Genomic DNA, 22870 nt, shown 5'->3' with positions numbered 1-22870 from the left:
TTTCCTTTGTCATCCTATGTATGTGTTTTATGAATTAAAACACACTAGTTCTGAGAAAGGGTGTGTGGGCTTCACGTGACCATCAAAGAGGCCCACAGCACCAAAGGATTATGAACCATGAATGCCCAGGCTCAAGTAAGAGCCAGTGCTATTCCCTGCCTAACAGGTTCCAAGTGGTCAAGTCTTACAACTCCGTATCATGGCTTTTGTGGCTTGTTTGAAATAAAGAATACCTTTACGATCGACATTCCTGCATAAAAAGATAACTTGCAACAAATCTGAGACTTGTAATCCTCCTGCCCCATTAAAATAGTTGTTGGATGCAAGCTGAATATCCGAGGATTTTTAGGACAGATTCCAGGCGGATGGCTTCGGAAAAGGACGGTGATCCAAGTCCATCTGGCAAGTGATTTCTGCAGCCAATGGAACCAAGACTGACCATGACAGGCAGCCCCTCTCCTTAGCAAGAGCACCTCCCACCTCATCAATGGCCAGTCACTGAAGAACCCCAGTCCTGCTTTTCACCAAATCCAGCTCTGTGCGGTGGTGTAAACACAGAGTACAGCGCTCAGGACAACGCAGCTTGCAGAGGAAAAACACTCCCCACGTGTACTGTTTCCTGCTTTCCTTCCCATCTAAGCAACAGAGCAGCCACACACTCACATTTACACTCAGGAAATGAGTCTGGCCACGGTCTTCCCAGTTTACAAAACAGGAGGCAGCAGCAACAGAAGCAAAGAACTCTGAGAGCTGAAGATGTCGGACTCCCAGAAAACCAAGTCCATCCATCCATCCACACTAACGATATCATTCTGAGATGGTATCTTCACATTTTGTCTCTGCCGAAGCTGGAAGCTCCACGGGGCCTGGGAACAATCCTCAAACACTTCTAACTCCAGGGCCCAGGACAGAACTGAGCGCACAGTAGGTTCTTCATCAATGCTTGTTGGACAGTGAGTCGATAATGGCTTTTCTTTTATTTTTATGGGGTTTCTAAAAAGCGTTTTGTATTTTCTTATTTTTATAGTTGGAGTAGGAGGGTTTAAAAAAAGTTCATCGATGACAAAACAAAGGACTTCTTGTGTTCAGACCCCAGGGCTGGATGTTTGTGGGGTATGTGCCCTATAGGAAACAAGAAGAGGCTTACCCCTAGAGAACTCCTCACCTGGTAGGGGATGGTGCATCTGTGGGGACCTGAAAGGTGGCCTTGACCATCCAAGTTGGATGAGGGGTTTTAGGTTGAGCCAGATACACATCCCCAACAGCTGGGGGGAGAGGCAGATCCAGAGATTCAGGGAACACCAAATGAGATGAAGCCGAGGGAGCAGGGTGAGGACAGCTCGATCCCCAAGTCCCTCTGCACACAGGGGGACCTCATTCTAGCACTTAAAGGGACCTAACCTTTCAGTTAAACAACTGTCTTAGTACTTTGTGTAACCTGCAGCTTCCCATGGGAATGATCCAGATGAAAAGCAGCTGCAAAGCAAAACCACAGGCATACAGCACAAAACAAATGCACCCTCCCCAAACCATCACCACCACCCTAGTCCCTCACCCCCATGCAAGGCCCCACAGGAGAAGCAGAAATCTTGTCAGAAAAGGATGAACCTCCCACCTCGTTCCTTACAACATCACTGGTCAGAAAATAATAAGACTTAGTCATCTAAAATAGGCAATTTCCAGAAGCTCACCTGTTGGCTGGATGACCACGGTGGCCACGTCCACGGATTTTTCTTGAATTTCTTGCCAGTTACCCTGCTCTCCGATCCACTCGCTGACGACACATCTGTAGGAGCCCTGGTCTGCGGACAGGGCCCGGGACACGGCCAGGCGGTAGCCGTCGCTGCCCACGGTGTCCAGGCGCACGTCCCCGCTGTGGTAGCGCTGCTCGTAGCCGGGGCCCGGGCGGAAGCGGCCCTCGTGGCTCAGCGACAGCACGTTGCGCTGCACCGGGCCGCGCCGCAGCTCCCACTGCAGCGCCAGGTGCGTGTGCAGCGGCGACGCTGTGGCGGCTGAGCAGCGCAGCGCGAAGGGCTCGCCCTCGCGCAGGCTCAGGCCCGGGGAGGGCTGCGGGCTGGCGGCCACGCGCAGGGCATCGGCCAGCACTGTGCGGGAGAAAGGAGAGCGTCAGAGACCGCCCGCGCCCCGCCCCAGCCAGCACCGCCCCCTCTGTGAGCTTGAAGCCTGGGCGGGGCTGTGACCAGGGACGGTTTCCTCCTCCCCTTCCCTGCTTTAATGCTCTGATGGGCATTTTCCCCATTTTGATTCATCTATGATCTCAACTGACTTTCCGACTTGAAAATGAAAAACAAGAGGCACTAATAAGACCCCCTGCTAGAAGTGGGTGGTAAACCCCCCTTTTGGGAGTTGTGCCTTGGGGATGCGCTTCTGCCACTCTTAAGCAAATTACTTTCCCCTCTGTGCCTCAGCTTCCTCATCTCTAAAAAGGGATGACAATGGGATCTATCTCAGGGAGTTGACTGAGAGTTCAAAGAGTGATAGGGGAAGTGCCCAGGACAGTGCTGGCACTTAGTAATCCCCATAAAATAACCCTTATTACGGCCCAACACTCCTTTGTTAGGACACAGCGGCAGAGTGGGGAGCCTGAAGGATCTTCTAAGAGTTAAAGCAGCAACATCCAGAGAGGGGAAAAGCACGCATGAGCTGCCTGGGCCTCCAGGCCTGGGAAACACCTGAGAACAACCAGGGTGAGCAGAGAGTATCTGCAGGTCAGGAACCATCAGGGAAAACCGAAGCCTCAGCTCTTTAGCCTATTCGGGCCATCTGGAAAAAGGCTGGGCTCTTCTACAGAGTCTAGAAAAAGTGGGCCAGGGATCAAGGAAGTATTGGTGAGTGCTATTTAGAAAGGGAAGCAATAAGCGAGGAAACCAGAGAGGAGGCCTCTACCCAGTATTGCACTGAGCAGGGACATTCTCTGGCTGGTCTATGAGCTGGCAAAGAGAAGCCACAAACACCACTATTCATCATCTCTTTGGTTTTCCCACCATTCCACACTCAGAAACTAATTCAGTGTCCTTGAAAAGAGACTACCCTAGATAACAGAAAAAATGGCTACAGCTTTAGAAAGACCCATCTCTACTGCAAAATGAATGTAATGACCTTCTAGTATATGCTTCAGTCTGTGATTCCAGCTAACATGACTTGGTCCCCAAGGCCAATTATCCCTCACGGCACAGTGTCAAGACCCACGATGCTGAAGGCCAGACAGACCCTGGACCACGCATGGCAGCTATAGAGACTCCACCTGGGCAGCCACCAGTCTCTTTCATGCATCCATCTGCTTTCCTGACCCAAGGAAAGCCTCTCCTTGCTCCTGCTCTCCAAAGACTGGAGAAGAACCAGAAAGACACTGGGGGGAAAATCTCCTGCTGCCTCCGACTCCTCAAGATGAGAATTACAAGGAGAAACAAGGGTGCATCTGACCTAATGGAGGAGCAGCATGTGTGTGATGACAGAAAAGCAATGCATTATTTAACTGCAATGCAAGGTCTTATGGGACTTTTTTCTAAAAAACATAGTTGGGATTTTCTAGAGGAATAAGGAAGAGGTACTGGAAAAGGTAGACTTGACATTATAATCCCTACATAATGGACATGACCGTTCTACCCCCTCATGAGTTGAATGGGGGAACAATATCTGAGATATGCTAGAATTCTACAGATCATTACAGCGGAAATAAATGCCTGGATCAACTTCCTCTTTTTATAGCATCATATACATCTTCTACTTTCCTGATTGTTAAATACACTCTTACCCTGACATAAATTCTTTTTGGAACAAGGCAGCGTACAAATAAATGCATAATTAAATAATAACAGCAATAATGTTTCTATTTTGCTAGCCCCAAATTAAAATGGTTTGCTCTTGCTCATTTACTAATTAGCTGCGTGATTTTAGGCAAGTAATTAACTTATGCTCTTTCATTTCTTCATGTGTAAATTAGGGAAATATACTGGCCTATCTTCTTCATTGGATTCAGAGAATTGAATTTGTGAGTAAACCTTATAGGACTTGGAGAATGAAATAAAACAAAACAAAAGCCCAAATATTCCAGATATGTGAGGTGTGATTACTTGCACAGCCAGGCCAATAAGCTTGCAGTGTTCCATCATAACCTAGCAGTGACCACATCATCCTTTCTCTACATATAACTCATAGGACTTCTAAGACAAACAGCTACTTAAATCATGAAGGGCACAAGGAAAGACAGGAGCTTTGAAGTATCTGATCTTCCCATAAACCCAAACAGTATCATCATTACCATCACCTTCTCGTCGCTAACCTTATTGAGTGCTTACTACGGCACTGCTCTGAAGCTTTACACATGCTAGCTCGCCTTGTCCTCATACCCTTTAAGGGAGGCACTGTTTACAGAGGAGGAAGCTGAGGCATGTAACATGCCCACGGCCAGAGAGTTGACAAGTGGCAGAGCCAGCCATGGGACTAATCAAGTGCAAGCAACCTGGCTCGGAGCTGAGCTCCCTACCCCCACACCATGCTGCCTCCAACTCACCAGGCATGGGATGGTTAGAATCATAGTAGAAAGAAGAAAAGGCCCCCAGAGGCCACCTGGCCCATCCTCTGACTTTAATCAGATAGGATGTGCAGAGAAGGGAACAGAACCCCAGGGGACTTAAGTTTTTTGACAAAGTCACCCACAGCCGAGTCGCAGAGGAACTGCTGGCCCTCTGGCATCACGACCCCCATGAGGATGTACCTTTAACCTGTACTGTATCCTCATAGTTGCCCTGGACGGTGGCGTCGGTGCTGGGGGTGGAACATTTGTAGTGGCCTTGGTCCGTGGGCTGGATGTTCTTTATGTGGAGCTCCACGGCGTCGTTGGCGGTCCGTCTCAACAGGATCTCGCCCCTCTGCAGGCGCTCGCGGTACAGCTGGGCGGGGAAGCCCGCCTCCCAGGTGCTCGCGAGCTCCACAAAGCTGCTCCCCGAAGACGAGAAGCTCCAGTCAAAGTTCTGTTCGCTGGGGCCGTCATAGTCGCTGACGTTGCAGGGGATGACCAGCTCAGTGCCCACCACCCGCACCAGGCTCCCCGTGGGGACTCTCACCACGCGCCCTCGACAAAGAGCTGCAACGACAAGAGAGGAAAGGCAGGTTTTGAATCACGGAAGGTCTTCCCAGTATAAACATGGCAAACCCATGGGTGTTCCTGTTCACAGGCACACAGCAGAAATGTGACGTGCAGTCAGCTGGGGAAAATGGTGGGCTGCCCATGTCTGTGCAGAAGGAGGTTAACCCATCCCTTAGAACCACGAGCCAGGAGTACACCCCTGAAATGAGTACCTCTCACACAACAGTTTCCCGGGATTGACAGGGAGGAACGTAAGTATCAAAAGTAGGCTAACCACACACCCAAACAGCTTCTTCCCTCCTGTTGCTATTTAACGTTCCATTATCACTCAATGTGATGTAGAAATATCTTAGGTTTTGTGTGAAAGAAAAGGACACAGCTAATCAAGTGTTTACACTTCTGCCCACCCTGTTCCTACAGACTGTTCCCTGGGGCTCCTGAGACCTGATTTACAATGATGGATGCCAATTTTTAAATCCTAGAGCAGCCTGCTGATAAAATGATTTAACTCTGGTTATCTGACATTGCCTATAAATTAATTTTAAAATATGATGACTCTACCAAGTATTAATTTTCTATTTTCTGGCTCATTTCCTTCTCTCTACTCTTGCCCTGATCTAAATTCAGAATGAGGATAGGGAAGCACAAAAGGAGAAAGTGCCTTTTCTGCCTGGTTGCTGGGCGTTGTTAGGAATGCAGCGGCTGCTGGGGAGGAGCCGGATGGACAAAGCCAAGAGTTCAGGAACATGCCCTGCCCCAGAGCACATACCTCACAGGCCTCTGGTGGGGCCCTTAGGGATTATCACCTATGCATCCTTTAAGATATCTTCATTGCAATTAACTTCAGCCAGATTTTGTAGTATATTTACTACCTGTGTTTAGCATTTCAATTTGGGCCAAATGAATCTGTATGGCTCCTTCTTGATGTTCCATGAAAAGGCATCGCACTAAGGTATACAGGAGAAAGCATGGGCTCTGAAATCCAGGAGACCTAAGTTTAAATCTGAGAGCCCTCTCGACTTTGGCTTCCTCAACTGTAAAATGGGACAAGAAGGATTCATTGCGTTAATGAAATAAAATGTCTAGCTGAGAGTCTGCCATGTAATAAGAGCTGAATAATATGGAAACTTCTATTATTTCTTTTCAGTTTTGTGTTTTTATCATTTGTTACGGGTTGAATTGTGTCCCCCTCCTCCCCGCCCCCAAAGTCATATGTTGAAGTCCCAGCCCCCAGTACCCAGAATGGTGCCTTATTTGGGAATAGGGTCTTTGCAAATCCAATTAGTTAATCTGTGATGAGGTCATACTGGAGTAGGGTGGGCCCCTAAGCCAATCACCAGTGTCCTTAAACAAGGGGCAATTCGGACAAAGACATGCACACAGGGAGGACACCATGTAATGATAAAGGCAGAGATGAGGATGATCTGTCTACAAGCCAAGGAATGACAAAGACCACCGAAGCTAGGAGAGGGGCACGGAAGAGATTCCCCCTCACACCCTTAGGAGGAACCAGCCTGCCAACACCTGGACTGCTGGTCTCCAGAACTGTGAGACAATACATTTCTGCTGTTCAAGCCACCTAGCTAGTGGTACTTTGTTACACCAGCCCCAGCAAAGTAATACACCACTGTTGCTTGTTTTTCAATGGTTTAATTCATGTTTTTCAAACTGTGGGTTGCCAAGGTTTAGGGAGTTGTAAAATGAATTTATAGTGGTTGTGACCACAAGTGTGTGTGTATTTTAATGAAATTAAACAGAACAGAAAATATTAGTCCATTATATTTAGTAAGGGGTAAATATTATTAGATTTTGTTACCTAAACAAAGGTATATGCATACCAGATTATAATAAAAACCTTACATCTTAATATGAGTCAGGGTTTAAGAAAAATTGAGGAACACTTTTTTAAAGCCATCACTTGCTTTCTTCACCCATTACCATTCACTTTGAGAAGGAAAAAGGAAGCATCCATGTAAGGTATGTGGTATTGAGGTGGGCGTGTGTGCTGAGCAGGGGGCTGACTGCCTTCCCCTCCCAGCCCAGCCCGGGGCAGGTCCAGACTGATCTCCAGTGCTAAGAAAAGCCACTGTACTCAAATCACTCCCCTTAAAAATAAAGTTACCAGTACAGGTAACTCAGAACTATGGGTCACATTTCTTCCCATGGAGAACAGTACAACCAACCCAAATATGGTTAAGGAGTAGTGCTGCAACATGCCTTTCTTCCTAACGCAACCCAGTGCCTATTGGGTGACGTCCACGACACACACCTACTAATTCCACAAACGCTTATCGGTGGCTGGCGCCCAGAATTCTTTAAGTGCCCCTCAGATGGGCCTGACTCTGCACCCCAGTCCCAGGGATGGACACTAGGGCTGAAACCAGGTAAATCCAAATCCTCCTGGCTCATTTTTGCTGAAGCTTCTCAGGAAGACACTTTCACTTCCTTTTGGAAACAGGGTTCTATAAAGATGATTTGCTCTGAAGCTGCACGATGGCAGCCCTCCTGACTAGCGAGGAAGCCACTCAGACCAACGCCTGGACCAAGGAGGTGAGAGAACATGCCTTAGTGACCTGATGGCATCATCTGAGCCACTGGATCCAGCCACGTCTTCTAAATCATTCCACAAGCACTCAGACACACACACACACATTTTCTTCCCCTGGACATTTCAGTTTCTTGCAACTCCACTCACCCCTACTTATGTTCCTTAAGCTAATTTTCTGTCACTGGCAACTCAGGGCATTGAAATAATACCTAACCACTCAGCAGTGAAGCCATCATCACCACAGCTCACAAAGGAAATAAGAACTCTCTTTTTTACATTTAATTTTAGAGATGACCGGAAAGTCCTGAATCGCCCTGAGAGACTTTCAGAAGAAAGCATTACGGTGGATCCCTGAAGCACGGCCTAGAGCTCCTCATCCTTGTGCCAGTTTCCTCATCTAAGAAATGGAGACAATAGTCACCACCCCCCCCACCTTGGGACCATATAAGGATTTACTAAGCTATATAGCACTCAGACAGTGCCCAACACGTGGTTAGGGTATGTGGTTATCTGCTGTGCAGGCTGCCTCTAGAATAAACCTGATCACAATCATTCACTTTGCTTCCTCGGCGAGGTTTACAAAGGAATTTCCTAACGTGTAAATCTTTTCGATTCCTATCCTACGGCAAGGAGTTGACCAGGGTTGACAACCTGCCCAACAGGGCCCTTAGGCGAGAGACTACATTCCTCGTAAGGTCTCCATCTGTATTCTTGGTGATTGGAGCTTGGGAAACTGATCCAGCTCGTCTCAGCTCTCCAATCCTTCTTCCACATGGTTGCCAAAGATCATCTTTTTAACACACAAATCACGTCACTTCACTGGTCAGAAATCTTTAATGGCTCCTTACACCGACAGAATACAATCCATCTTCCAGACAACCCCCCCTCTCCCAGGCCCCCGGGATCACCCTGGTTCAAGCCATCATCCTCTTACCTGAATTATGGCCACAGCCTCCCAGTGGCCTCCTGGCTGCCACACTCGCCCTCTGCTCTCAACACAGCAAAGCAATCTTTGAAAGACTTAAGTTGTATTACGTCATGACTGCTCAGTACTCTCCAATCACTCCCCATCTCCCTCTGACAAAAGCCAACATCCTCACAGATGCCATTAAGACGTCACAGGATCTGGCCCTCTTTGTTTCTCAAACCTCCTGCTCCCCTCCTTCTGGCTCCCTCCACTATACTTCAGACGTGCTCTCCTCTTAAGTTTCCTGACCAAACCAGACCTACTCCAGCCTCGGGGCTTTTGCACATTTCCTTGGTCCAGAGCTCTCCAGACATTCATCCGGCTGGCTCCTTCCCCAGCTTCAGATCTAGATTCCAATGCTGCCTTCTTAGTGCGGCCTTTCTTGACCACTTTAAAGTTGCACACACTCTCCATTCTTGCTCCTGCCAAATTTTCTTCTTATCACTAATATACTTTGTGTATTTATATATTGTTACTGTTATTTATTGTCCGTCTCTTCCCACAAGAATGTAAGTTCTACATGAGCAGAGATTTTGTCTGTTTTGTTCACTGCTGGACGTCAGTGTCTAGAACAGGGCCTGGGACATAGTAGTTGTTCAATAAACATTTGCTGAATGAGTGAATGAATTAAAGACATACAAGATCATCCATGGTCTGGCCCACAGCTACCACTCCAGCTTCAGCCACCAACGCCCTCCCACCCCGTAATGCTTATATAATACTCCTACAAAACAAATGACCCTTCATTTTCCAGAAATGCCATGCTCTCTGGTGCCCTGTGGCCTCTGCTTCTGTGTATCCTTCACCTGGAATGCCCTCCTCGCAGTCTCCTCAGCTTCTTACAAGAAACAGCTCCAGCATCACCTCCTCTGTGAAGCCTTTCCCATCTCCTCTGGGATCACTTAGGCACTTCTGCTTCCTTCCAACCCAACCTGCAAAAGTACCTCGACACTGGCCATGTTATAGTGCCACTGGGAAAAGTAGAGCAGATATGAACAGATGCTTGACAGATCAAATTCTAATCTAAAACGATATAAACCTGAGCAGTGTCTTGCATGCAGAACTGGATGTCCCCTCATCCATGCAAACCAAGATTGTAAATTTGCTAACAGAATTTCAGCTTGCCACCAGCAACCTGGTATTTAGCACAGATTTCCTTTAGTCTTGTTAAATAACAGCTAATAATATTTTTAAATAAATATAACTTGTAAAAAATAAAACATATGGATTTTTCAAATCAAAAAGAATATCTGCACAGCCACACATTGCCAATTTTTTGTCAAAACCTCCTGTAACAGTTGATAGCGGTGGAAAAAAGAACAAAATTTTCCTCTAGTTTTCCAACTTCTACCAGTACTTCATATTAAGAGTCTCAGACACTTTGGAACCTGAATGTGTTAATTTAGCTCTCCATAAAAACGTCTTTACTGAGTAACAATTTAAAATCTTGGTTTCATTTGTTTCCAGGGGTCAATGTAAGAAATTTTCATATGAAAAGCATTTCTTTATCAGTCTTAAAAGTACTACTGAGGACACTATTGTGTTGTTCAATGACACAAGAATCCATATAATTCTCTTAAAATTTAGTACCAGAAAAAAATAACCGTGGATGAACCATTGTACATTCTTTCTCCAGAAAACAAGAACTATATATGTACCCCCTCCTCACCCAAGCCAGTTACCACAGCCCCACAGGACCTTTGATATTGAAGACAAAATAAGGGCGCTCTAATATCACGTTTGCGCAGTGGTATTAAGGCTCCTATGCCACACCATTAGCAATCCCAATTACTAAGTGGCCCAGCACCACATCGCAATGCCCTGATTAGATTAGATGCTTTTAGATAAGTCTCAGAACCCTCTATTGCCTTTTAACTCCCATTTTAAAAAATTTTGCCCAAGGGTCTGGCCCGGTGGCCGAGTGGTTAAGTTCGCGCGCTCCGCTGCAGGCAGCCCAGTGTTTCGTTAGTTCGAATCCTGGGCGCGGACATGGCACTGCTCATCAAACCATGCTGAGGCAGCGTCCCACATGCCACAACTAGAAGGACCCACAACGAAGAATATACAACTATGTACCGGGGGGCTTTGGGGAGAAAAAGGAAAAAAAATAAAATCTTTAAAAAAAAAAAAAAAAAAATTTTGCCCAAGCCTACAAAAAAAAAAATCTAATACAATTCTTACTGCTAACTTCCTCTCTTTTCTCTGTCTCAACTTCCAACATATATAAAATTCATGTGTCCTTTTGTACCTCAGCTTCAAGGAAGTCCAGTACTAAATATGATGATGAACTATGGAAATCATCCATAGTTTACATTTCTAATAATCATCTCCCCTTTATTTCTACACCTTCCCCTGCCTTCCCTGATGCCTTTGTGCTTTTGATTTTTCATCCTTATTTAAAGGTTTTTATTGCATGTATGTGTGTCTTTCATTCTAAGTCGCAAGTCGCCTCAAATACTTTTTTGGGAGGAGGGGACGTAGGTAGAGCATACATTTCGAAAGACGTATAATTGAGATTTCCACTTCCAGGAGATTCACTTTCTGCCATGATGGAGTAGCTCAGATCAATCCCAACCCCTCCGCAAGAACAACTACAAAAGAGGAATAAAATACAAGAAACAGCTAACTGAATGCATGGGTGAGCAATCAAGGTGTCTATGATGAAGGGGCCAAGATCACAGAAACACCCTGAGGTGGGCCCGACAACGTCCCCTGCTTTTTCTCTTGAGACATTTGCGAATTTTTAAATGGTGCAGGCCACAGACTAAGCAGAAATTAGTAGCTCAGAGCTTCCAGCACCTCATGGGGCCAAGAAGACAAGTGAAGTTCAGGGCTGCCAAGAAAGTCATAGTTTGAAAAGCCAAGATCCTAAGAAAAAAGGCAACAGCAGGGAAGCAGCCTGACTCCCCCACCTTCTCTCAGGGCAACTGACATTAAGAATGCTGCATGGTGGGTGGGGTGGGGTGGGGTAAAGGGATAAGAAGCTAAGCAGAAACTAATACTAAGGGGCTAAAAGGTTAAGCAAAGTTTTCAACCATCTCACAGTACCGGGGAAACAAAAATCGGAATTCTGAGTTCACAAAGGAAGGTAGACTATAGTAAATACCCCAGACTTTCAGCTACGACCCTGGAAGGGCTATGCCCTTGGTGTAAGAGCAAAGCTGAAGTAACAGTTACCAGCTATCCTCAATAACGAAACCCAGTCTCAAACATCTCAATTCCTTACTGGATCAAGGTGAGCTTCTCTCACTCTATCAGCCTTCCAGAGAAAAGGTAATCTTCTTGGGAAAAAGATAACATTCTATAGAGCCTCAGCAATTTTTCAATATTCAATCAAAACTGACCAGACATTCCAGATGAAAAGACCAAAGGACTGAAAACAAAAGTGAAAAAAACACAATAGAAACATGCACAGGGATTCAGATGCTGGTGTTATTAGACAAGGACTTTAAAATAACTATGATTAATTTACTAAAGAAATAGACAACAGGATTTCACTCCCTAACCAAAATCTATTAAAATAATCAAAGTGAAATTCTAGAACTAAAAATATTATACTCTGAAATTAAGAGCTCAATAAATGGGTTAGATGCAGCAGAAGTCAGTATAAGTTATCCAAACTGAAGGCCAGAGCGTGAAAAAGGGTGACAAATACAGAGAAGACTCTACAGGATACACGAGTGACAATAAAAAGGTTAAACATATGTGTAATAAAGTTTCAGGAGGAGAAAGAAAGAATGTAGCAGAGTTAGGCAGAATTAACTTTTGAACAGATAACGGCTAAGATGTTTCTTAAACCAACAAAAGACATCATGCCACAAATTCAAGAAGCACTATGTATCATAAGCAAGACAAATACAAAGAAAACCACACCTGGGTACCTCACAGTAAAACAGCTGACAGGCAGAGAAAGGAGCAATAATACAACTGAGATCTGACTTTCAACAGAAATGATGCTTATAAGACAATGCAATAACATCTTTAAAGTGATAAAAGAAAATAAATGCCAACCTAGAAATCTACACAGAAAAAATATCCTTAAAAAGGAAGGTAAAATAAGCTTTCAACCAACTCTCAACAAAGGAAAGAGAATTAATAAAAAGAAATACCAAAAAGAAATACTAAAGGGAGTTCTTCAAATAGAAGGAAAATGGTCCCAGATGGAATCATGGAAATGTAGGAAGGCATAAAGAGCAACACAAAGGGTAACTACATGGGTAAATCTACTGAATATTGACTGCATAATATTAATAACGTCTTCTGGAATTTAAAATATATGCATAATTAAGATATATGACATTGACAGCACAAAAAGTGAGGGAAGGAGTGGAATAAATGAAGCTTAAATGTTTTTGCATTATCCTGGAAGTGATAAAAGAACCAGTAGACACTAGTAAGTCAACAATGTATGGTCTAATCTCTAGAATAACCACAAAAACGGAAGAATGGATCACAAACTAAAGGGGGGAGGGAAACAATAAAAAATATCTAATTAATCAAAGCATCCATAATTCCATAAGCATTTCTAAAATCGTAAGCATTTCTCAAGTATTTACTTTGTAATGTATTCACTTTGATTCATCATCAAATATCTCTCAACAGTAAGACTGGGATAGAGTGAGGGGAGGAATAATAAACTGTGTGTCTCTGATATGCCATGCAGTGAGCTAAGTGCTATTCATAACTTGTATTAATTAATCCACAGTACAGAACCATAAGGTACGATCACCCTATCACAGAACTGAGGAAACTGAGACTCAGTTAAAGAACTTGCTGAAGGTCATAACAGCTATTAAGTAAGAGCCTCAAACCCCGGTTTACCTGGTCTACTGCACCGTCAAGCCAAAGATGGGCTGCGTTGGTTTGCCTTCAACTGCATTGCTGCTATTACCACCTGCTGTTGATTTTGTCTTTGCTGAGTAAGAAGAAACAGCTTGAAATTCCGTATAAAATATTTCAAATTCTCCACGGGCAATGTGAACCAGATAGGCAGCAAAGGAACAGAAATAAGTTACTAAGAGAAGAAATATATATTCTCAGTATGAAGTAGAAAGATGAGAGAAATAGAGAAATGGGATTGTTAAAAATAATTTCCAATTTCTTCACACTTTTTCTGACATATACCTTCATTATCTTAAGTGATAGTAACTGTAACATCTCACACATTCATATTCAAAAAAGATGAAGGGAACTTTATTCGAAAATTATAGAGGAAGGACTTTTGGAAGCCCAGTACTCTGACTTTTCAGCAGTACGATAATTAATAAGCAAGAGGTAATTGTTTCCGGATTAGCACTTCCCTACCTTGGAAGCACTCAAGAAAATAATTAAACGCCTTCAACTTTCTTCTATCACGTAGAATGGATGGGGATAGGCAAGAAAAGTCAGGCAAGTTTTTCAAGGTAAACTATTCCTGCAATGTTTATTTCAATAAGTGCTACTGGCAACTGTGAGGAATCATTAAGAGAGACAAGCTAATGAAAACTAAACTGTATTTATCTACCCTCTTCCATCCCGTCATGATATTCATGGGAAATAGATTTTATTTCTTGAGTTATCATAAACACTATTCTAAATCAAAACCCACAAAGTACAGCATATCTGCAAATGATTTTTGCAATTGTTTCTATTATTGCTCAAATTTTATCATCTCACTGCGCTGCCCAGAAGCAAAGAATCTGCCTTTCCAATCTACGCCATTTGTAAGATAAGTATTGGCAGTCATTGAATCCAGGGGTAAAGGTAGAGCTGAGATACTGAAACTGAAGAGCTTAAGCTATCTCAGTCTGCCTTGTCAAAGGCACCTAGATCCCCCTTCTCGAGTCCTTACAAGCCCTTTAAGAGAGATGGGGGGCCTATGGATTGCCACGTGGAGCTCCCAGTCCACATGTGAGCTAGAAATGAACACATAGGTCAAACTCATAAACTCTCATAGAGCCTTTATTAGAGTATCTGACTCAACAAATGAAAACCCTTTGTCTCTTCATGTCTGCCATTGAGAGGTCTGGCAGGAAGGGATCGCGTCAGCTTTCATCTAGACAGTCCCTGAGTGATGAAAATGCAGCAACATACACATTAAACGAGTTACAACCAGCAGAGAATGTGTAATGAAGCCACATGCGGCAGTACTTCAAAATCCCATTGGAACGCAAATAAGGTTCTACTAGAGCAGGCTTTATAATCATTAAAAAAAAAAGTTCAGCTAAGACCTCACTGAGATACACTAGAAAATATAAGATAATATTACCCCATTTAACAAACTACTACTGAGCAAGAAGACCCTGTGCTAGACGCTATGTAAGAGAGAAAGGTCCATCAGTCTCCGGGTCTTCTTTAAGGGACTGGTGGCATGTTAAGGGTCATAGGTGTACCCGAAAATTGTAATATAAGGAAGGATATAAGTAACCAAAGAGAGGTATTAACAAGTGGCATGGGCTCAAAAGTGAGGGCACATCCCTCCAAAGGGAGCAGTGAAAAGCTTCATGCAGTGTCAACAACATTTGAATTGGGCCTTTGGAAAATGGCTGGGGGTCTGGACAGGGGACACCTAGGAGGAAGGTGATTAGAGTTAAAGGAGGGGGGACATGTGGGGAGTGGTGAAGAGTAGAGCGATTAGAGCAGCGCATTAGGAGCAGACTGGGTGGACACGGGGGGATCGGTGGAGAGTCCTCGAGAAGATGATAGGGGCAAGGTAATAAGAATCAAAACGGGGAGCGCCAGGAATGGAGAGGCAGCAGCTCTGAGAGCCACACTAGAAGGAGCAATTGATGGACCTGTGAGATGAGAGACAACAAAGAGAAGCTAGTAGCTGGTAGGAAACACAGGGCAGAAAAAGTCAGCGAGATGTAGACGAGATGAAAGGTCCACCGGGCAGTAGGAATGGAAACCCCCAAAAGACACTGGAGTCCAAAATGAATGTGGAGTCACATGCATGGAGGGAGGTGGGTAGAGAGGAGATCTGCCTACAGGTGAAGGTGTGGGAGTCCATGGGGTCACTGAGGGATAGAGCACAGAGAAGAGCAAAGGGGACAAACCCACAGTGAACCCCTATATATAAGATACAACAGAAGAAAGAAAGTTAGCAAAGAAAAGAGAAAAGAAATAGTAGCCAGTTAGGAAGAAAACCAGAAAGGGCTTATGTCCTAGCAGCCAAGGGATGCAAGAATTTCAAGAAGGAGGGGTGGGGAGTAACACCTACTGGGTTACTTAGGGACACACCCGTCTACCTGCTCCTGGTAGACTGCGAGGTGCTAAGTCAGGGCCTGTTTCCTCCCCATATCTGCATCCCGCACAATATCCAGAGCAGACTATTATATGTTTCAGTTTGAAAAAAAAAATGAACAACAACGTCAAACCTGCAGAAAAGTTAAGGTAGATGGGTGCTGAGAAGACCGTGAGCTGATGACTAAGTGAGCACTGTAACCTCCCTAGAAGGGCATTTGCAGTGATGCATGTGGGATTTGGAGAGAAAGAGCAAGGGGAAGACAACAATCAGAGAGGCAAGAAGCACGCAACCACGAAAAAGACCCCAAGCAGCAAGAGAAGATGAAGGGTGCAGCAGGGAGTTTATCCTGGAAAGTCAGCCATCAGTCCCCTAGCACCTTCCAGGCACTGGGGACACACAGCAAAGGGTCCCGATTGTAAGAAGCTTGTGTTCTAGTGAGAAGAGAGCGAGGTAACAAGCCCAGAGCACTGATAAACGCTATCAAGATAAAATACACCACTATGATCGCGACAGGAGGGCCAGAAGTAGGCCACTTTCAGCCAGTATGGCAGGAAAGGCCACTCAGGCAACGTCACGTTTGAGTTCAGACCAGAAAGAGGCGGCGGCAGGGGCTGAGCCCCTGAGCCAAGACTGTCCCAGGCAAAGAGAACAGCAAATGTAAAAGCACTAAGAGGGAGCAAGCTTGTTGTGTTCAAGGGACAGAAAAAAGACCAGTGTGACTGAACTATAATGAATGAGGGGAGAGGTCTTGGATTCTGGTTGAAATGGAAGCACACAAACTAGGGAATGACAGAGCCTGCTCTATTTGTAGAAAGTTCACCCTGGCTGCTGTGTGAAACATGGATTATAGTGGGGCCAATTTGGAAGCCAGGACACCAGTATGCAGGAAGTTACAGTAGACAAAGCAAAAGATGACAGACACTTGGCCTCAGGTTATAGTGGTGGTAATGCTCAGGAGTAGTCAGATTCAGGACATAGCTTGCGTGCAAAATGAAAAGATGCACTGCCACTTTGAATATGGAAAGCGAGGAAGAGAGCAATTGGGATGATCCAGGCCCTGGCTTGAGCTTCTGGGCGTGTAGTGAAGCCATTTACTGAGATGGAGAAGTCAGTGGAGAGAAGCAAGTTTATATCACCCAAAGCCAGAGTTCTCTTCCAGCCACTGTAAATTTGAGATGTCTATTAGACATGTGAGCAGGGGTGCAGTGGATATCTATGTCTGGAGCTCAGGGAGGAGGTCCAAGCAGAGACATTCCCTGAAGAGCCATCAGCACACAGATGGTATCTAAAGCCACAGGTTGCATGGAGTCACACAGGGAGAGAGTATATACATAGAGAGGGAAAAAGAGCCAAAGACAGAGCCCTTGCTCTTTTTCAGAATTTAGGAGAAAAGGATGGGTAAAAAAATATAGAAAAGTTTTGAAGCAAAAAGCTTGAGGAACCTTTGGTTGGTCTCCATTGTCTCAATAAAGTAGCAGAGAGGGGTTTAGGTCCTGGAGATTGTGGAAAAGTTCAGAACAAGCATTACAAGCAATATAATAGAAAACCATCACAAGATGATCACAAGGGAGGGCTGAGGTGCAGTAAAGACACCCTGACTTTGTGGGAACTCAGGTAGACAGGTTCTGAGATTTTCCCCAGCAAGATAGGTCATAAAGCTCAGGCTCAGGGACTATGGCTGGTGAGGATTACTCAACTACAATATGAAGACTGGCAAAGAAATATGGCAGAGGGCCCTAGGTGTTAACAAGCTCACTGATGAATGCTGACCACCGTGATCAGAGCCCAGGAAAGTGAGAGTGGCCTGGTGGACCAGGAAAAATGAACCTCCAAGATCGGGGGGATCACAGCGGGGATGAAGAGAAGGTTCAACAGACCTGAGGGAATTTGAAGGGAGTAAAGGGAAGAGGTTGTGGTCCCAGAGGGAAATAGGAGAGTTGACAATCAAAATCGTAAAAGAATTCTGAGTGATGACAAGGTCGAGGTGTGGCCATTAAATCGCACAAAGTGTGTTATCTTCCCAAGGGCTAAGATTACCATAGAAGGCACTCTCTGAGTCCTTGCTGGCCCAGACTGGCTGCAGAAACACAAGGAAGGGGTGGCGTGACTAAGACCACGGAGATGAAGGAGGCCGGTCCAGAGATCTAAACCTTGTTCTCACTTAACATTTACATGACAGTTTCTGGCTCTAGTCTATAGTCATTCATATCTGGAAATCTTCTTTTAGCCTTCATACAGGGCAAGGAGGAGGAGTAAGCATCTATACTCCCCAGGTCAAACAAGAACTCAGTGAAAGGAGACTTGACACTCCACCGGAATAGACAGGCTCTTTGGGGTCAATCCAACTTTACTTAGCTCTTGGTGCTGAGATAACTATCATCTCCAGCACTAAATATAAGAAAGGCAAGGAAGACAGAAGAGATGCAGGGCCACCAGCATCTGAGGAACACAGAGGAAGACTGGCCCTGAGCTAACATTTGTTGCCAACCTAACTCTTCTTACTTGAGGAAGATTGTTGCTGAGCTAACATCCGTACCAACCTTCCTCTATCTTATGTGGGACGCTGCCACAGTGTGGCTTGATGAGCAGTGCTAGTTCCATACCTGGGATCTGAACCTGCAAACCCCAGGCCATCAAAGCAGGGCATGTGAACTTAACTACGCCACCAGGCCAGCCCACAGGTCTTCTTAAAGACTGAATCATTACCTAACTGCACTTCTTACCAGTGACGCTCACTAGAACCTATAAGCATGGCACTGCATCCAGTTCTGTGGCCTTTGAGAGATCCTGGGAAACCAGAACCATGCCAAATCTTTAATTCCATATTATGAAATTGTGGGGTTTTATACTGTGTCGACTTGGCTAAGTTGGAACTACATTTTCCGGAATCCTCTTCTCTGTGCAGTTCCAGGGTAGAGCTGGACAAAATAGAAGTGCATGTGAGATTTGAGAGGTGGAATGGAAGCAGCCGCCATTATGCTCTGGTCGTCGCCATGGTTGAAGGCAGCAAGAGACGGAAGGCACAGATGCTAGTGGGCACCAGTTTGTCCTCGCTCTTCTTTCTGCTCCCAGTTTCTTCCCAATTGCTAACCCTACAGACCAACATGACCCCAAGACCACCAGATGCTTAGCTGCAAACTCAGAGGTGGTAGCTATGAAGAGGCAATTACCTTTCCAAGACTCCTACACTAGCCCCCTTCCCAGTCCCACTGTGCCTGCTCCCAGAGTCCTCCGCCAGCTCCCACCTGTACACCCACCAGGGCTCAGGTGGGCTCACTAGTGGCTTTCTCCTGCGCCTCCAACGCCCCTTTCCAGGCCTTCACTTCCCCAGCTCCTCCCCTAACTGTGTAAAGTCTAATTCCTCTAATAAATGCCTTATTCCATAATATTTATAGTGGCTCTGCTTCCCCGATGGAACCGTAACTGATACCGTAAGCCAAGAATTGAACAGATAGCTTTGGCCTCAAGAACTCAGCAAATGACAAAAACCACCTTACATTTATAGCATGGCTTTACAGTCTGCAAATCCTTTTCACATGATTTAATACTCAACCTTGAGAGGATTAAATAAGGAAACTGAGGTTCCGAGAAGTTAGGTGACCAAACAACAATGAAAAGATGCAAAAACCACTTTGAGGCAATCAGTACTGATGAGTAACCAAAATAACCCAATAAACATGAAATGATTTAAACAGTCCTCTGTCCAAAGACCAGAGACAAAAAAAGCTGAGGCAAGATCTATCCACGAGGATTATTTTAGAGCATTCTATAAAATTAACAGCTGCTAGATGTCCAAGAACTGCCCAGCATCCCTCACTACTCAGCCATTTTCGATTCTCCCCATGTTCGAACTGGCCAACATAGTCTGCCAAGTTCTGTGTGAACACCTGGTCCTCCTTTTCGTCTCTAGTTTAAAGAGATGGGGGATTCATATTGGGTTTAAACTTCCATCTGGGCAATGAAAGGGACTTGAGATAATTGTTGGTGAAATTCTCCCCCGCTCCTTACCTTGGGCAGCTCTGTCCTCTCTCCCGCTATTTTACTGTTTCCTATATCCATTTTCTGCTCCTCCTTTCCCTTGTCCATCTCTCCTCCCCAACAAGGCCTTAAGCCTATCATTGACATTTATAGACACATTGCCAGATGTCTTGGGTAGTGTGGAGGTCTACGCCCAGTGTCCCCATGAGGTCCAGTAAGGAGTACAGTATGTTAGTTTGGCCTGAGTAGAAAAAGACTCTGAGTTCACATGCACTTTAAGGAAAAGATTTTAGCTCCATCAACCTGATATTTCATTCTTCCTTTCAGCAGTTCTTTACTGCACACCTACTGTGTGCAGAACCACATTCTCAGGTAAGTTGATGAGCCAAAACCTAGCCAAGCGTCAGAGTCGAGGAGGATGGAACAATGTGGCAGCTTCGTAGAAAAGCCTGGAGGAGATGAGTCCCCCAACAATGAGAATCTCTTAAAATATCAAGTAAATAAAGCACACAAGGAACTTAGAGCACTCTAGAGAAGGCAGAACCAGAAAAAAATACTGACACATTCACCTACAACATCAGGCTTAAACTCCTTCAGGTGACATTCACGCTCTGCACAATCTTATGACTTTCTCTCCAGTCTCAACCCTCGCCCTCGGAAGATGCTCCAAATTAACCCTCCACTCCAGCCATTAAAAAAAAAAAAGCTTTCTTCATGCAAGACCAGCATGCTCTTATAAATAGGTGCATTTCTTTACCCAAGCTCTTCTCTCTGCCTGAAACAAATAACTCACCCCCTCTCTGCTAGACAAAATCCTACTGATGGTTGAGATCTAATGAGGGGCCGCCCCATGGCTGAGTGGTTAAGTTCGTGCGGTCCGCTTCCATGGCCCAGGGTTTCGCCAGTTTTGATCCTGGGCGCAGACATGGCACCGCTCATCAGGCCATGCTGAGGCGGCGTCCCACATAGCACAACCAGAAGGATCTACAACTACAATATACAACTATGTACTGGGGCGCTTTGGGGAGAAGAAGAAAAAAAAAAAGATTGGCAACAGCTGTTAGCTCAGGTACCAATCTCCAAAAAAAAAAAAGATCAAATGAGCTCACATGAGTCCACCTTGCGGAAGCCTTTCCTGATCCTCGCCAGCCCCAGCCCCCAGTCCCCAGCCCCAGGCAGAGTGGATCCACATGGCCACCATCATCACCCCGAGCTAATCTGCTTGTCTGCCTCCCTCGCTGGACTGTGGGCCCCTTAAGGGGGCAGATGGCTCCCTGCTCAGCACCACATTCCTAGCCCAGCAACACATCTGGTGATGCAATGACTATGATCACTCCTATCTCAATTTGAGCTTCTCAGTTTGAGCTTCTAAGAACTGGAATTTTAGAGCCAGAATTGACCTTTGGATCATCATCTAGGTGGGTTAACAGGAGTTACTGAATCTCATTTATATCAGAAACGGCCCCTCATCAATGAATTTTCAAAAAAGCTCTTTGCTAAGCTCATGGTCTGAGCAACCACAACACACAGCAACAATCAAGAAACCGGTTCTTGGAGCCCCGGGAAGTGACACAATCTCAACATTCCAAACCCTAAATTTCACCACATCAGTTTTGTCATCACTCTTCTTTGGGGCTAGAGAAATAAGTTCCTGGATGCTTTGGATCCTTACAAAAGGTTCCCAATCCAGGCATGGCCCTAAAGACTAAAAAATGCATATACAGGTAGAGAGGAGACACAGGTAGTGATACAAAAGGGTAGGGAGGATTATGTCCATTGTCTTACTTTTCTGCCAGAGCACCTCTCTCTACGCCCAGAATGCTCTCCCTTTTCTCTAAACTTTCAGCATTTTTTTCTAACAATCCTTGGACACTTCTTCAGTGCCACCCCTCTTCCTCTGTATACGTCACGCCCACGTCTACACTGGCAGCTACAGGAGTCGAAAAGCCATGTCTACGTCCTTATGTGCCCAGAGCTCTAGAAGAAAGCCTGGCCCAGGGCGGATAATAAATACTAGTTATGAACTAGGCAGACAGTGAGACGAGGCACATGCTGCAGGCAGCAGCACCACCGCCCCGTCCCTCAGACGTGGCCAGAGTGGCTGCTTGCTGGAACAGCGATGACAAGCAACGGTCTGTGGTTTCAGCTAACCCAGCCACAAGGCGCTTGAAGCACGCACTGGAACTGGAGAAGTCTGCTTCTCCATACCATGAACAACCGAGATGAAGCCCAGGAAGGGAGCAGATGCCAGTTTGGGATGGGAGAGGTTGTGTCAACCCCACAAAGGGAGGAAGGGGTGGAGGGAGTAGAGAGACAATAATGAGAACCCATGAGTCGTTTGTCTTCCACACAAGCTGCCAAGGAAAAAAACTGAGAAAATCGCACAAGAACGAAGGGAGGCTTTCTCAGCCCTTTTCGGTCATGTGTAGACTCCATTTTCTCCTATCCTACCCCACAAATCTGTCTTAAAAATGAAGGCACAAGTGATTCTTTCAGAAATACTATGGAAGTCACAAAAAAAGACAGTAAGCACACATACAAAAGATAGTAAGGACACATGGATAACCTCTGCCCATTTATGACTTAGGGTCCAAAATACAGATTTTATATATGTATTTCACATATGTGTTGCATATGTCATAAATTGTATATATTATATATGTATACAGATCTATGAGATATATACAGGTGTTTTCTAAACACATAAGTTAATTTAAACATTCAAAGACCCAAATTCCTAGACACTGGGATTAAAAAAAACAGGCGTGGTCCTGCTTTCATGGTGCTTACAGTCTAGGGTGAGACAAACACTCATCCTAATAAACAGATCATCATAAATTGATGGGTGCGCTCGGAAGGAACGTGGCTCAATGAGAATCCACGACAAAGGAGCTGATGCAGGCCCGCCCAGGCTGCAGGCAGCATTGCCACGCCCCACCCCCCCACCCCTTCAGAACGTGTCCTCATCCCTCTGGAGAAGTGGGGCTTGAAGTGAGATCCAAAGAATCAAACAATGGAAATAATACTTAAACCAAAGAGGGA

General features: G+C 45.2%; 1 protein-coding gene across 1 annotated transcript in view; it reads right to left on the bottom strand.

The window, feature by feature from the left end:
• The window catches only part of PTGFRN (prostaglandin F2 receptor inhibitor), a 73148-nt gene that overhangs the window by 36497 nt on the left and 13781 nt on the right, over positions 1-22870 (bottom strand). Inside the window, exons 2-3 of the mRNA XM_044748900.2 lie at positions 4739-5107; positions 1692-2105 (exon numbers count right to left, since the gene is read on the bottom strand). Of these exons, the coding sequence (XP_044604835.2) occupies positions 1692-2105; positions 4739-5107 (783 nt within the window). The remainder of the gene's footprint in view (positions 1-1691; positions 2106-4738; positions 5108-22870) is intronic.

This window comes from Equus asinus, chromosome 16 (assembly GCF_041296235.1).
Source record: "Equus asinus isolate D_3611 breed Donkey chromosome 16, EquAss-T2T_v2, whole genome shotgun sequence".
NCBI lineage: Eukaryota > Metazoa > Chordata > Mammalia > Perissodactyla > Equidae > Equus > Equus asinus.
The sequence above is the reverse complement of the archived record's forward strand: the minus strand, read 5'-3'. Positions and strand labels throughout refer to the sequence as shown.